Below are 15,000 nucleotides of genomic sequence, written 5' to 3'. Positions count from 1 at the left end.
CAAAATCATTTTTTCTTTCTTAAGGTTTAATTTTCACTCATAACCTTCTATTTTCCTTCCAAAATATCTCAAAACATGTTTTTAAAAAATTTTCTTCACTTATTTAATCATAAAAAAGGCAAAAATTAAAAGGTATTATATCATATATATATATATATATATATATATATATATATATATATATATATATATATATATATATAGAGAGAGAGAGAGAGAGAGAGAGAGAGAGAGAGAGAGAGAGAGAGAGAGAAAGAGAGAAAGAGAGAAAGAGAGAAAGAGAGAAAGAGATTTATATATTAATGCACACATTTATCTACTGCACTCAGAAGGGCATCACATCATCTCTACCCACCTGTGAGGATGCTGATAATGAAGGAGGCAACCTGCGGTTCTGATGAATACTTCATGCTGACAGCACTCAAAAGAACAAACCCATCTTGCATGTTGGCCTCATCATACTCAACCTTGAACAGTGAAATGACGAAGTTCAGTATCTGAAAAACAGGTAATTATGTCAATAAAGCACATTCTTTTCTTTAAAAAAAAAAAAATGCTAATAACATCACAATCACATCAACAGAGAAATTATCAATTAAAAGCATTAAGATAGTACAAAAATTTCAGCAATATCTTTTCCTTACACCATCAGCAATATATACATGGAAAAGTTGAAAGAATATAATATATAAATGAAATAAGAAAAAAAAATAAATTAACAAATAATTATTAGCATTCTCCCTCTCTCCTTCCTTCCTTCCTCTCTAAATGCTTTTCTCTCTCTCTCTCTCTCTCTTTCTCTCTCTCTTTCTCTATCTCTCTTTTCCTCTCTCTCTCTCTCTTTCCTCTTCTCTCTCTCTTTCCTCTTCCTCTCTCTCTTTCCCTACTCTCTCTCTCTCTTTCCTCCTCTCTCTCTCTCTTTCCCTATCTCTCTCTCTCTCTTTCCCCTCCCTCTCTCTCTTTCCTTCTTTCTCTCTCTCTTTCCCTCTTTCTCTCTTTCCCTCTTTCTCTCTCTCTTTCCCTCTTTCTCTCTTTCCTCTCTTTCTCCTCTCTTTCTCCTCTCTCTCTCCCTCTCTCTTTTCCTCTCCCTCTCCCTCTCCCCCTCTCTCTCCCTTTTCCTTTCCCTCTCTCTCTCTTTTAACTCACCACAGCAACATCAGTCATCTCTAGCTGACTGCTCTTGGCTAGGTCCTCCATCAATTCTGCAACCTCCAATAAAGGCTGGTCATTCTCGTCACCCCTCTCTCCGCCCTGCACAAATCCATGTGTAAAGATGATGAGCTTCTGGGCCTCCACAATGCACTGGTCCTTTAAGCTTAGGGTGCTCTTCTCATCAAGTTTCAGCTGGTCTTTTGTACAGGGGAAAAATATGGATTGTTGTGTTATTCCTGGATATATACTCTAGGCATTCTGGTATGCAGGCAGGAGATGGGAGAGAACTGCACTATCATTCTAAATGATTTGCAATAATGCTGTATACTATGATGTCACAATTATCTATTATACTTTAACACATTCACAATAAATAATTAAGCACAGAAAATGAATAAAACCAATACATTCCTAAAATGTAAAATTACCACCTACCCATTGTCCCTGATAGCATGGAAAATGAGAACGTTTAGGGGTCCTATGTAACAGTATGAGCTTACAGACATACCACTCTATACGGGAAAAAATAACACACTCAGATGTATAAATATTTTAAATCAACTCAGACACTTCTCCAATATAAATTCTTTCTTACAAAACTCACCATCTGTGCCACTGGATGTGTCCTCATCATCATTCTCAAACTGTTCAAAGTCACTCTTCATTAATACTGTGGATTCGCTCTCTATGTCATCAAAGTCTATGTCAAAATCATCATCCATGGCATCTGCAATACACAAAATAAAATACAAACATATATATATATGATCTCCTGTTCCTCATGGTTGGCCTATGTATGTAAAAGCACTTTGCAAACAGGCTAATGCAATGGAAATCAATGACAATTACTAATATAACCTTTGATATAACAATACCAGTAATATATATTCTGTAGTTTTCATGAAGACAATAAAACAATATAAATATAGGAAATTCCCACAAAATTTTGCTAAAGGACACAATATCTTACTTCTACCACTTGTAAAGGGCCTTCTGCTCATGCTGATTTGTGTAGTTCCAAGCTGGGTTGTGTTTGCAGGTTTTGTGGCCCTAGCCCTCACTGCCTCCAAAATCAAGCTGTACAGAACCACAGGCGTTTTGGACATCAACAATTTCCGTACTTGCTCTCTCTTCCTCTTTGTGGTTTGATCCTAAGGCAACAAATATATAATGTTAGTCTGTGAAGGTTATGAAAATATTAGTGTGAATGTGAAGATATGGATATCTTAGCAGTAACATATCACATCAAAATAAAGCATCCACTCAAAAGAAGGAATCTGAAATTACTCTTTACCTCACAAAGTCTTGCACAATTGGTGACTCTAGAGTACAGCATGCTGAGATGTTCCAAAAGAGGCAGGAGCTGGTTCCAACGAGAAACCTCCGGTTCACTCCAAATCTTCTTGAGACCCAAACCTACCTGGCTCATGACCTGATCCAGGAGTGTCTCCAGTCTGGTTGACATTTTGGAAGGGTTAGCATTTAAGATGTTTTTGTTATGTAGACCTAATTCAAACTGTTTTCATAATGGAGGTCATAAAATGATCATAGCTCGTTATTGTCTAGTTTAATCCCACAGGTTAGCAGATGAAATCCGGTATAAACCCAATCAGAAATCTCAAATAAGACGACTTCATGCAATTACTGCAGTTGCACTGTGCATCTAAGTTTTATGAAAAATCAAAATAAGGAAAAAATCCACCCTGACAAACTCCATGACAAACCTCTTCTCCCCATTCATCAGTTTTATTTTGTCCAATAAAATAGGGATGAGTGTAACACCCTCACCTATGGTAATACAGGACAAGGGAAAGGTGTGCTCACTGAAGAACACATCCTTACAAACACGGAAAAGAATAAATCACAAACACATGAAAAGTCACTACAGACAGGAAAGTGATGAACAGAACTAAGTCAGGAATGCTTTTACCTATAAAAAGGAGAAGAAAAGAGAGGCCAACACACCAAGTGTACATTTTCAAAATTATCTGCTAAGTGCATGTACAGTGCCTTATCATGGTTTGATTTCATTCATATTTGTTACACTTAGATGACCTCACAAGAACTTTCAAATTTGTTACACTCAGTTGACCTCACAAGAGCTTTGTCACCCCAATCCTAAACCCACTCAAGCTGGGTGTCACACCAGTGTGACGCCCCGAAAATGGCTCATTGTAGGGTGTCTCATATGTATGACACTGTTCTTCCCGCCCTATTATTTATTTTACACGTAATCACTAGTTATGTCATGAGGTCATGTAAAGATGTGAAGTTACTACTTCAATTTACCTGGAGTTTGAAGTCATATAAAAGGATGGAGGGAGTAGGGGTTATGAGCAGAGAAAGAGAGGGAGACAAACATACAGAAAAAAAAAAAATAATAATAATAATGAAAATGAAAAATAAAGTTGCAACTTGGGAGGGAAGAAGGGAAACAGAGATAGATAGATAGATAGATTGACAGATAGCCAGGCAGGTAGGCAGAGGTAGATAGAGAGACAGAGGTGTGAGAGAGACAGAGGTGTGTGTGTGTGTGTGTGTGTGTGTGTGTGTGTGTGTGTGTGTGTGTGTGTGTGTGTGTGTGTGTGTACACTTGTGTGTGTATGGATGTCACTGTATGTGCGCTACGTGCACACACGCGCGCACGCGCACATGTGTGTGTGTGTGCGATGTCACTGTGTGCGTGGGTATGAGCATGGGTGTGTACGCAATTGTGGCGTCATGAAGAGGAAGTGACGTCTTTAGACACCAACTTTACTTTCAAAACACACACACACACAAACACACACACACACACACACACACACACACACACACACACACACACACACACACACACACACACACACACACACACACACACACATGCGCAACGCATGCAACAAACATACAGTGACATCCACACAAGCGTGCAGGCAGGCAACGCACATACAGTGACATCCACACACCCACAAACGTACACACATGCACACCTGCGCTTACGCACATGCACACACACACGCCGCGCGTGCATGCCCGTGCACGCGCACATGCACACATGGACAGACATACGCACTCACACAGAGGAAGTGATGTCAGTATACAGGCAATGATGTGATTGGCCATGTTATGTGACATGTGACCCATGCTGCTTTGACCTCTTTGGCTACTGTTGCTTCAAAGTTTCCCAGCAGGTCAAAGTGTGGGAATTTTTCCATATATATAGAGGTGCTTCCACCTCATTCTTTCCTCGCTCTTGCAATGCCTTGACCAGCAAGCATGCACAGAAGCTCTTCCTCCTCTGAGGTTGGTGACCCTCAACCATCTACCTCAACAGCACCTCCTTCAAAGGTGCCTCAGCATGCCTTTTGTGCCGATCGCCTTCTCCCCGCTTGGGGACTACGTCGAGCAAATGGACACAATTGATAGTGATGAACCATTATCCATCTATGTAGAAAAACTCAGGTCTGTGAATGCCCCGGGGACCAAGGTTCATGTGGAGGAGAAAAGACAACATCCCCCTCTGCCATGGGTTTCGAGGTGACCCAGGCGTAAAGGCGACGCTGGATGTTTCCAGTACGCCGTTGGAGATCTTCATTACATTATTGAGGAGACTAACTGGTAAATTATTGATTTTGTGTTCTTTCCATTTTTTATCCATAATGAATAATTATCTTGCATTGACCAGTCAGAATGTATTACTTTTTTCTCTTTTCCACTCCCACAGGAGTGTGGAAACCTTCCAATTATCACGACTTCTGGTCAACCATGTCCTGCATTAAGAACTCGTTGCCGAGGTCATGACAAGGGATCGGTTCCACCAGTTGACGACTCACCTCCATTTCGCACAAACTTCAATATAATCCCAAGGGTATAAAATGGGGCATAAAACCAGAGCTTATGCTCTGATTTGGTCTCCTGTGGTGAGTGGCGCACGTGGGGACCCCAGCCACGGCCAATCGCCCGCTATCTTTGTCACCCGGAAAAAAAAAAAAAAAAAAAAAAAAAAAAATCAAGATATGAGGTAAACTGATGAGATTAACACATTACCAGCATCTTGGTCTACATGTGTACCACTAACTATATTCCCTTATTGGGAGTTAGTACACCGGTAGTGCAAAGATGAGTAAAAAAAAAAAAAAAAAAAAATATATATATATATATATATATATATATATATATATATATATATATATATTGTTACGCCGACCGCCTCGTCTCTCTGCCACCAACACAAGGCAGGCTAGGCAGACGCCGTGCTATTCACAGGGTCGTGAACACTGAACAGCTCCAAGAGGCACCGAGCACCACAGCGTCCCAGAACACCAGGAGGGAAAACGCCTATTGGCGAGGCAGGGCACGAAATAAACACACGATGACAGTCTTTCCTTTATTTACACAAGTTATTTACCCGTACACTTTTCTATAGGCACAATACAGGGGGAAACCAGCATGTCACACTACACGATACAGCTTATAACAGGGCAACACAACGTTTATCAGGTCACAAGGGCACACACAGGTCTTCACAGGAGCAGCACCCAACTCCTCTCTTGGCTTGTTCCTCCTCTCCTCCGCTCACAGCCAGTTGCGTCATGTTTGCCCAGGTCCCTTCATGTTAACACATGCCCAGGTCATCCTTTTCATGTTAACACATGTTTCGCACAGAGACAAAGACCCACTGGCATAGCACTATCCCCCCCTATCAAGCAGACGACCCGTCTGCTCTGACATACCTAAACATGAAACAAAATACAGAAAATTTTTTAAAAATTAGTCCTCAGGAACAAACAAAATTCTTTCAAACAAAAGTAACCGTAATTGTAAATCAGTTCTCAGAAACACAAAAATCTTTCATCCAGCGCGGCTTTCTTCGCTCTCGCTGGGGTCGCTCTGGAGGAGGTGTGGGCGGCGGTAGATTGGCAGTGGCACCCAGAGGGATATCTTCTGCCCCAAGACCTGGCTCATGGTCACCATTGACATCTGTTGCATCGTCCTCACCATCCAAATGCTCATCCTCATCTCGGTTAGCGTCTGCCATGTCCTCATCGCCGCTACTGGGGCTAACGTCATCTTCTTTTTCACCATGGCCCCAGGAGTAGCTTCCTGGCCCATGGTAACGCCACAGCCGGTGCGCCAAGTCCTCGAGGAAGTCAGGCAACGGCCCCACACCAACCAACTCCTCGCTCCCCGACGACTCTTCTGGACGCTCCACTTCCTCACAAGTGCCCAGCTTTGCACCAGCTGGCACCTTCTGGGCCTTATCGGAGAAGTTAGCTACCAACACTGTAACTAACCCCTCCCCTGGTCCAACAAGGCTCCGCCCAACCGCTACGCCATCAGCCAGCTGCAGGTTTTGGATGGGCTCCACGAGGCCCTCTACTCCACGCATCACTCTTGATAGTCGACACCGGATTCTAGACTCTGTCCTGGGGGCAAGGTGCAGTCGCTCAGCCGTAACTACCTCTGCACAGCCAACCACTGGAAGCAGGGGCACATCTTCACCGTGCACCCTCACCAGCTTCCGTCCAAGGTCGACAACGCCTTACTCTGCGTCAGGTAGTCAAGGCCCAGCAAGCAGTGCTCGTCCAGATCGTTCACATACACCGGCAGCCGCTGCACCGTGCTGCCCACGCCAATACGAGCCTCCACTGGCCCCTTGAGCTGCACACAATGCCCCGTGACACCACACAGTCTCTGTGGTGCGTCTGGAAGTCGCATAGTGGCCAACATATCAGGCCGCACTAGGGTCTTCTCAGCCCCAGTGTCCACTGTCAGGTGGCATGGCTTCCCATCTACTGAGCCCTCCACCTGCATCGTGCTGGTTCGACGGCAGCTTACCCAAGTCGGGGGGCCGGGAACCGAGGACGGCTGGGTTTCGGCCCCCTTCTCCAGCATGTCCGAGTTTTCCGCCTGTACCACTTCCTTAGCCTTAGGACATGCAATCGGATGGTGACCATACCTACCACAGTCCTTGCAGCACTGCTGGAAGGCATCAGAATCCGTCCGGTTGAGAGGATGTGTTCTCCGCTCCCTCCGACACTGACTACGTCTGTGCTCTTCCTCACCGCAGCGCCAACACAAGCCTTGGAAAGTGCTCGGGCTCACCTTCCTCAATGCTACCTTCTCCACATTAGCCTTCCGGCCCCGGAGGTCACAGCGGGGCTGAGCAGCTGGCCCTAGGCCACTGGTTGCTTTCAGGAAGGCCTCGAACTCCAAGGCCCTCGCCAGCGCCACCTGCAGGTCCTCAGGGTGTGCCTGCTTGACGTAGATTTGCAGCTGCTGGTCCTTTAAAGCGTCAACAAAGAAATCGCGGGCCAGGACCATGATCATCTCTTCCGCAGCTGCAGGATACGACCTCCTTACCAGCGCCTCCACATCCTGTGCCAGCTGGGACAGTGTCTCGCCATGCTCACGAGTCCGCTTCTTCAAGTGGGCCCGATATACCTCGGCCTGGTGGTGGTGCCCGAAACGGCGTTTCAAAGCCTCTGCCACGCTGGTGTAAGAGGCATGTTGGGATGCTTCCACCGCGGGGCCCCTTAGCGCTGTTACCAGCTGTAGGGCCTTCTCTTCCTGGCTCCAGCCCTGGGCAGATGCCAGTATTTCAAATTGGGCGACATATGCCTCCCAGGCCACCTTCCCGTCGTACTCAGCTGGCTTATGCCTCACAGAATGTCTGGAGGCCGAGGGGCTGCAGGGTGGAGAACGCGTGCCGTGAACTAACACGCCCGGGGGGAGGAAGGGGGTGAGGGAGGCAACGAGGCAGGTTGACCGGGTTCGAGTTTGCCGCCACCTATACCCAAGGGAGCGGTTCCGATGGGTCCCCAGCCTTCTGCAGCGATCACTGGCTCCGACACGACGATGCGAGGCCCGGGGGTTTCCTGCCACGGACCCCAGGCAGACCCCAGTAAATCTGACACTCTAGCATCTGTTGCCAGAACCTCGTCTGCCTTCTCTGCTTGCAGCGTTACTACCTCGTGACGCCGCCTTTCCTCCTTCACTTCCTCCCTCAGGCCCTGAACCTCGCCCTTCAGAGTCTGCACCTCCTCCATCAGTTCACTCTTCACGCTGTTGCAGGCCTTGTCGGTGTACTGCTGAGTTTCCATCTTCACAGATGCAAGATTGCTCTGTAGCACCTCAACAAGTTGGCAGAACTGTTCCTCTGCCTTCCTTGCCTGCATCTCGACAAGATAGTGCGCCTACTCGCGTGCCCTCTGTGCCTGCTCTTCTGCCCTTTGTGCCATTTCCTCCCTCATACCGGCCAGCATGGCAGTGATCAGGTCCATCTGGCTCGGCTTCACCTCACTCGTGCCTGCCTCAGTCATAGCCTCCTCTCGCTACATGGCTGCCGCCATCTTTGGACGACATGATAAATTGGCGCGTCACTGATCAAATATCACAAATCCCACTTCTGACACCATTTGTTACGCTGACCGCCTCGTCTCTCTGCCACCAACACAAGGCAGGCTAGGCAGACGCCGTGCTATTCACAGGGTCGTGAACACTGAACAGCTCCAAGAGGCACCGAGCACCACAGCGTCCCAGAACACCAGGAGGGAAAAGGCCTAGTCGCGAGGCAGGGCACGAAATAAACACACGATGACAGTCTTTCCTTTATTTACACAAGTTATTTACCCGTACACTTTTCTATAGGCACAATACAGGGGGAAACCAGCATGTCACACTGCACGATACAGCTTATAACAGGGCAACACAACGTTTATCAGGTCACAAGGGCACACACAGGTCTTCACAGGAGCAGCACCCAACTCCTCTCTTGGCTTGTTCCTCTGCTCCTCCGCTCACAGCCAGTTGCGTCATGTTTGCCCAGGTCCCTTCATGTTAACACATGCCCAGGTCATCCTTTTCATGTTAACACATGTTTCGCACAGAGACAAAGACCCACTGGCATAGCAATATATATATATATTTAATTTTTTTCTTTTTTATACATAGATTGGCTATGTTTTTTGGCTTTCATACATTAGCAAGGGACATGAATAAGTGGAAAAGTAAACACAATTTTTGGTGCAACATGTTGAGACTCCAGGACTTAATATTAAGTTTATTTTTCATAAGTAAAAGTAAGAAATGGTTAAGAAAAACAAAAAAATACAATATTCCATACAAAATTGAAATTATAAAATTGAAAACCATTATACTGATATAAAATATACATGAGAAAATGTATTGTCATTAATATAATTAATCATATGAATTTGAAAATTGGTATGATTGGTGTAACTCCTTTGAACAATACCACATATACACTTTGGAATCTTTCAATCCTATACTGACATGAACTTAAAAAAAATAAAGCTGAACTTTCTTCAAAAATGCATATGATGCTTATTACAACAAAATCCTTTCAGTAATTACTAGAATAATGTAGCTTCACAAAACAATAATAATGAATACAATGGCATATTGTATAACATTGTGTTCCTTATAATGAAAAGAAAGTATTATTTACATGAAATTTATGCATTGTCCTTTTCAGCAAAACATGTAATTCATAGGTGTGGCTGATCTTCACACTCAGAGCAGAATGTGTTTACTCTTCTGGCTTTTTTTTTTGCAACCTTGAAATCCTTCAGAGTGATTTTTTTGTAACAGCCACACCACCTTTTTCTTGTCTATCTCTTAGGTCCCTCTTTCTCAGTCAGTACATGAAGACTTCTTTTGCCTGATATAACTCCAGGACTTTTCTCAGGCCTAATGTTCTAAGGTTCATCTCCAATGAGGGAACACACTAAAGCCTCTGACTCTGAGCTGACTCATCTTAACCCTTGGGAAGTACTGACAATGAAGAACCTAAGCATTTACTACTGATAGTCCAGTAATCAGTTCAAAGGCTAACTTTCTGTACCATTTTTTGCTTTTTCTCAGAGGACTGTTGTAGGATGTACACTGGTCAGAGACATCCACACCTTTCTTTGCCTTGTTGTATGCCATTACACTTTCTGGTTTGAAAACCTCTTCTTGACTTTTGTTCTTTTTGCCACTAGGAACAACGAACTCCAGCATGGCGAGCTGGGTCGCTGGTGGAGCAATGTGCAAGTTGTACACCGGTGGCCCACTTCGCCATAGAAGAAAATATTGTGATACATCATGTTGGGCCACCAGACACCACTATTGTGAAAGCATACGAGTTATTGGGGTATAAAGGAATTTTCCTCCTCTCAGCTTCACTGGGACTGGTGTGAGAGCGTTTTGAAGGATGTCACGATAGGGGGGAGTCTTCGTGTTTCCATAACACAGATAACATGCTAAGCAGGCCAAGTATCTGACTCTGTGGTAATAAAGCACATGTAGGAGCCATTTACATATAAACAAAATTAGTAGAGCAAAACAAAGGACAGTATATCATTAACTTTTCCCGACGGGTAGTATTCACAGTGGCCCGGGCCTCGCTGCCCGGGGCTTATATCGTCACCCTAGCATGCGCGACCGCTCATGCCCAATACCAGCATCCCTTGCCTTTTCTTCGTAATACTAAGAGCCTATGTTGTATTTTCATAATTATTATTTTCCAAGGTCTCTATTTGCCATATTTCCTGATAAATCAAGACTGTAGGATATTTTTGTTGTTATATAGACTCCATAGTTGATCATTATTCGCTCTGTAGTCTGAATAAAATAAGCAGTGGGTGGCATCATGGAGTTGAAACTGCAGTTTTTTTTTTTTTTTTTTTTTTTTGGTTTCAACAGGTTTATATTATCACTTCCATATATATATAATTTTATGTTCAGAGTTTATATATATATATATGTATATATATATATATACATATATATATATACATATATATATATACATATATATATACATATATATATATACATATATATATATATATATATATATATATATATATATATATATATATATATATATATATATATATATATATATACGCTTTATGTTCAGTGTTTTTATAAATACGTGATTTTTTTTTTCTTTTTATATATTGGTATTTTCATGTGGTTTTACATCATCACTTCGTGAATACTGTATAATATCTCCGGCCAATGTAGTCGATTACCGACGTAACTTTTTTTTACGCTAACCTTGGAAGCCTGAGAAGCCTTTATGAAATGCAAAGTATAGAAAAAATGAGAAAGTGTTAAAAACTACTTAATCACATTTTCAGTGGCAAAAAAATATTATTTTGCCGTAATTGTAACAAAAAAAAAAAAATCATGGCATGGCCATACATACACCATGGCATGTACGTATATGCCACCCGTCGGCAAAGGGTTAACTGGTTAACCCATATGTTAGAGGAAGGTTGTGTGGCATTTATGGTCATGAGCCCTTGTACTATCTTTAGTAAAATGGCAATACAGTAGCCAGAGACCAACAACACAACTGCTACATAATACACGTGTCCAAAACTGGTGAGTGGAAGTTAAACACAATCTCAGAAAGAGAATATATACTCTGGCCATAAGAGGAATGACAACAGTGCCATACACACTTAACATGATGGTGAAGCAGTGCATCGATAATAGGCCAAAGGGAATAAAAAGCTCCCTATGGCATCACTTTGATATAATAGGTAAACACACATTCACTCTCTATGGCATCACTTCGATATAAAAGGTAAACACACATTCACTCCCTATGGCATCATTTTGATATAAAAGCAAACACCAATTCACTAACAAGTGATGGATGATCATATTTTATGGTAAACATGAACAGACACTGGGATAAGGTATACACACCCAACTCCGAGCCAGACAACCAAATTCTGCTGAGGCAAATTTTGGTTGTAGGCATTTAAAGAGCTTAGTATAAACACAAGAACTATATACTTCCTCACCATATCTCAAATACATCAACCAATGACATGGCTGAAGAATATATCAGTAAACACTAAGTACATCTCACTCGTAACAAAAAAGTTACAGGAAAAATCCTGCCAGTTTTTGACAGTCCCAGTACAGTTGTGGTAAAGAGAATTGAGTGAATAAGAATGTACCATGTCAGTCAATGCCAAGCTTGAATGGAGTTGGTTGGGAGTTGGGAGCTCTTCATTTCCTACTAGTAAAAGGAGAAGCTGAGGGAAGAGCACTCTTCCCTGTCTCCTACAGCAGAGGTGCACATGGAGAAGAGATAGGATTCAGTGAAGAAACAAAGCACACAATGTTATCCGCAGACGAGAAAGAGGGAAGCAATCAAACAAAAGTGTTCCTTCCCACCATACAAGAGATGGGAGATCCCACTTTGTGGCTAACTCCAATCAAAGCCTCCAATCATCAACTGAGGGAAGGTGGAAGAAATAAAATAGAATAAATAGGTAGCTATTTATCATAAGCTGGGGCACAAAATGACTAGCTGGCATTTGGAGATCAGCAAAGGTAGGTCAGAAGTAGGCTAACTTATTGGAGCACTTGATGACTGATTGTATAAATGACAATGCACACATGAGTCAGGAGCTAAGCGATCTTATAGGAGCCCATCACAACTAACCAGTTTGGCACAGAGTTGAGGGTTAGACTACCTTGTAGGAGCACATCCAGCCTGTATGGAGAATTGAGCTTTGCTAAAAAAAAATGTGGCTCAGAACAATTTCCCAACAAAGAGGATAAATAAACATGGAAAACAGTGCCATCATTCCTCAACACCACCTGATATTGCTGGCATTCCATTAGTTGGGGTTGTGAAGCTTATTACTTTATTCCCATGGCTGGAATAAACTAACTCTCTCCTCCACCAATTCTCTTGATCTTCTGCTTTTTTGTACATTATTGATGATGGCTTAACCAGTTCAGTTTTGTTGTTGCTTAGCCAGGTGTGTTTTGGTTGGCCTCTAGTCCTCTGTCCATATACTTGTCCATGCATGATAGTGTGTGCCAATGTTCCTGGACACCTGGTAGCTTCCTCTTCACAGTTTCAATAAGGGGTTCATGACTTCCAATGAAATCTTTAATCTTCTCCATTACAGTTTCATTTGCAGTTCTTTGTTTCCAGGTGATTCCAAGGATCCTTCAAAAGCATCGCATTGAAAAGCAGAATTCTTGTCTCTGTCTCTGTCTCTTGTCTCTGTTCAGTGCTCATGTTCCACATCCATAGAGAGAGCTAAATTATCAATGATTTTAAGTTTCACCTTTTAGACGTGGTGATATTTCTGGTACTCCGGAGATGATTTAATTTTACAAGCTGCCTTTTAGCTGCTGCTAGTCTTCTCTTTTTACATCCATGTCGGATTTAACATCATTTGTAACTTTACCACAAGACCCTAAGAGATGGTCACTGCTGCTACAGTCAATCCTCAGAAAACCAGAATCATACTCAGGCCACCAAGTGTTGATGAGTGGAAGGAATCAAAGTGAGAAACCACACCGAAAAGGAGAAACAATGTGCAAGTAAAAAAATTGCTGTAACTGCATGAGGAATGGATAGAAAAAAAAAGGTGGGGGGTATATTTGCTACGAAAGACAGCAAAAGAGGGAGAAATCCTGTGGATCAAGGAAACAGGAACCAAACACTCCTAGAGCTGTCAAGAATGCAGAGTGAACAGCAAGGTATCCACAGTCTGAGAAAAGAGAAATTGATCTTTCTGTATCTCTTTATGGTGAAACTTATGGAGAAAAGAGTGGATTCTTCTCTTTTTTGTTTACCATGGTATTTGAATGTGTAATGCCATTGAAAAGACTGCACAAACTTAGTTCAGTTGAGATTCCTGGGTGTATTTATAAATGATGTGCACCAGAACTTGTAAAGACAAGGAAAATATGTACCTAGATGACAGATCTCGCACTAATTACATCAAAAATCATTCACAATCACAAACTTCATAAATAAATAGAGAAAAGAAACAAAGCCAAAATCAATATCTAAAAAATAATAATTAAATAATTAAGTCTCCATAAAAAAATGAAAAAATTTACAGAAGTTGTCACTGACTTACCTTGCATCCGACAGATAAAACTGAAGAGACACAATCAGCTCCAAAGCATGCAGTAGTGTAGTGAAGTCCTGCACTCTCACTCCTTCCTCAGAGACCATGGGCAACAGCTACATATAAAACACATCTTTTCGTTAAGTCAGACATCATCCTTATTTTTTTACCCTTTGATGTTTAAATATGTGCAAGAGAAATTGAAATAAGGTATGAAATTTTACTTTTGTTTTATTTCAATACATTTGCCAAGTACTGTCTACCAAGTGATCAAGTGGATATAATCCTTTCCCCTCATCTCACTTGCAATCTCTTACCTGGTTGACATATGAAACAACTCTCTCTACCATGCTCTCCTGCTCTCGAGGGAGAATCTTCATGTCTACACAGCATTTCTCATTTCCTTGGTTCTTCTCAAATTTGGTGTGACCTAGGGGGAGAGCCTTGGAAAAACTTGACAAGAGATAGTGTTCTTCCAGGCAAGTCAGTGGATCTCTATTGCTCAGTCTTCCTGACTTCAGCTGGTATTGCATGAAGACAGCCTGCAGAATTTAGAAATGTGGCTTAACCCATTGATGCCAGGAGGGTTTGTACATATATGCCACATCCACTATGATTTGATTTTGTCAATTTTGTTTACACACAGATCGCTCCAAAAGAATTAAATTGCTAGTCCTACCTAATCTGACTTCTTGAAAAGATTTTTGTTTTATATTCTTTATTGCCATTAGCAATGTTAATAACAATTAAATAATCACAATGTAAATAATAATAATGATAACACTAATGTTATTAATTACATTAGGAAAATACGTTTCCCCAATAATTTAAAGAATGGGGAAATCGAGTGAGGTGAGGTAAGCCTGGTAATTGACAACAATGACAGATATGACATGCCTAAGGACCTTCTTCATTTATTAATTTCTATTTTTCTCTACAGTTTACTAAGCGAATGTCA

The 15,000-nt window shown here is 42.3% G+C and overlaps 1 protein-coding gene across 1 annotated transcript in view; it reads right to left on the bottom strand.

Moving 5' to 3' along the window:
- The window catches only part of LOC119579180 (serine-protein kinase ATM-like), a gene marked incomplete in the record, with an annotated part of 36,127 nt that overhangs the window by 13,316 nt on the left and 7,811 nt on the right, over window positions 1-15,000 (bottom strand). Inside the window, 7 exon segments of the mRNA XM_037926878.1 lie at window positions 356-497; window positions 1,147-1,349; window positions 1,757-1,879; window positions 2,123-2,303; window positions 2,447-2,606; window positions 14,052-14,158; window positions 14,360-14,584. Coding sequence (XP_037782806.1) covers window positions 356-497; window positions 1,147-1,349; window positions 1,757-1,879; window positions 2,123-2,303; window positions 2,447-2,606; window positions 14,052-14,158; window positions 14,360-14,584 — 1,141 coding nt within the window.

Source organism: Penaeus monodon, chromosome 12, assembly GCF_015228065.2.
Source record: "Penaeus monodon isolate SGIC_2016 chromosome 12, NSTDA_Pmon_1, whole genome shotgun sequence".
Lineage (NCBI taxonomy): Eukaryota > Metazoa > Arthropoda > Malacostraca > Decapoda > Penaeidae > Penaeus > Penaeus monodon.
Note: the sequence above shows the minus strand (reverse complement) of the source record. Positions and strands in the feature narration are given on the sequence as shown.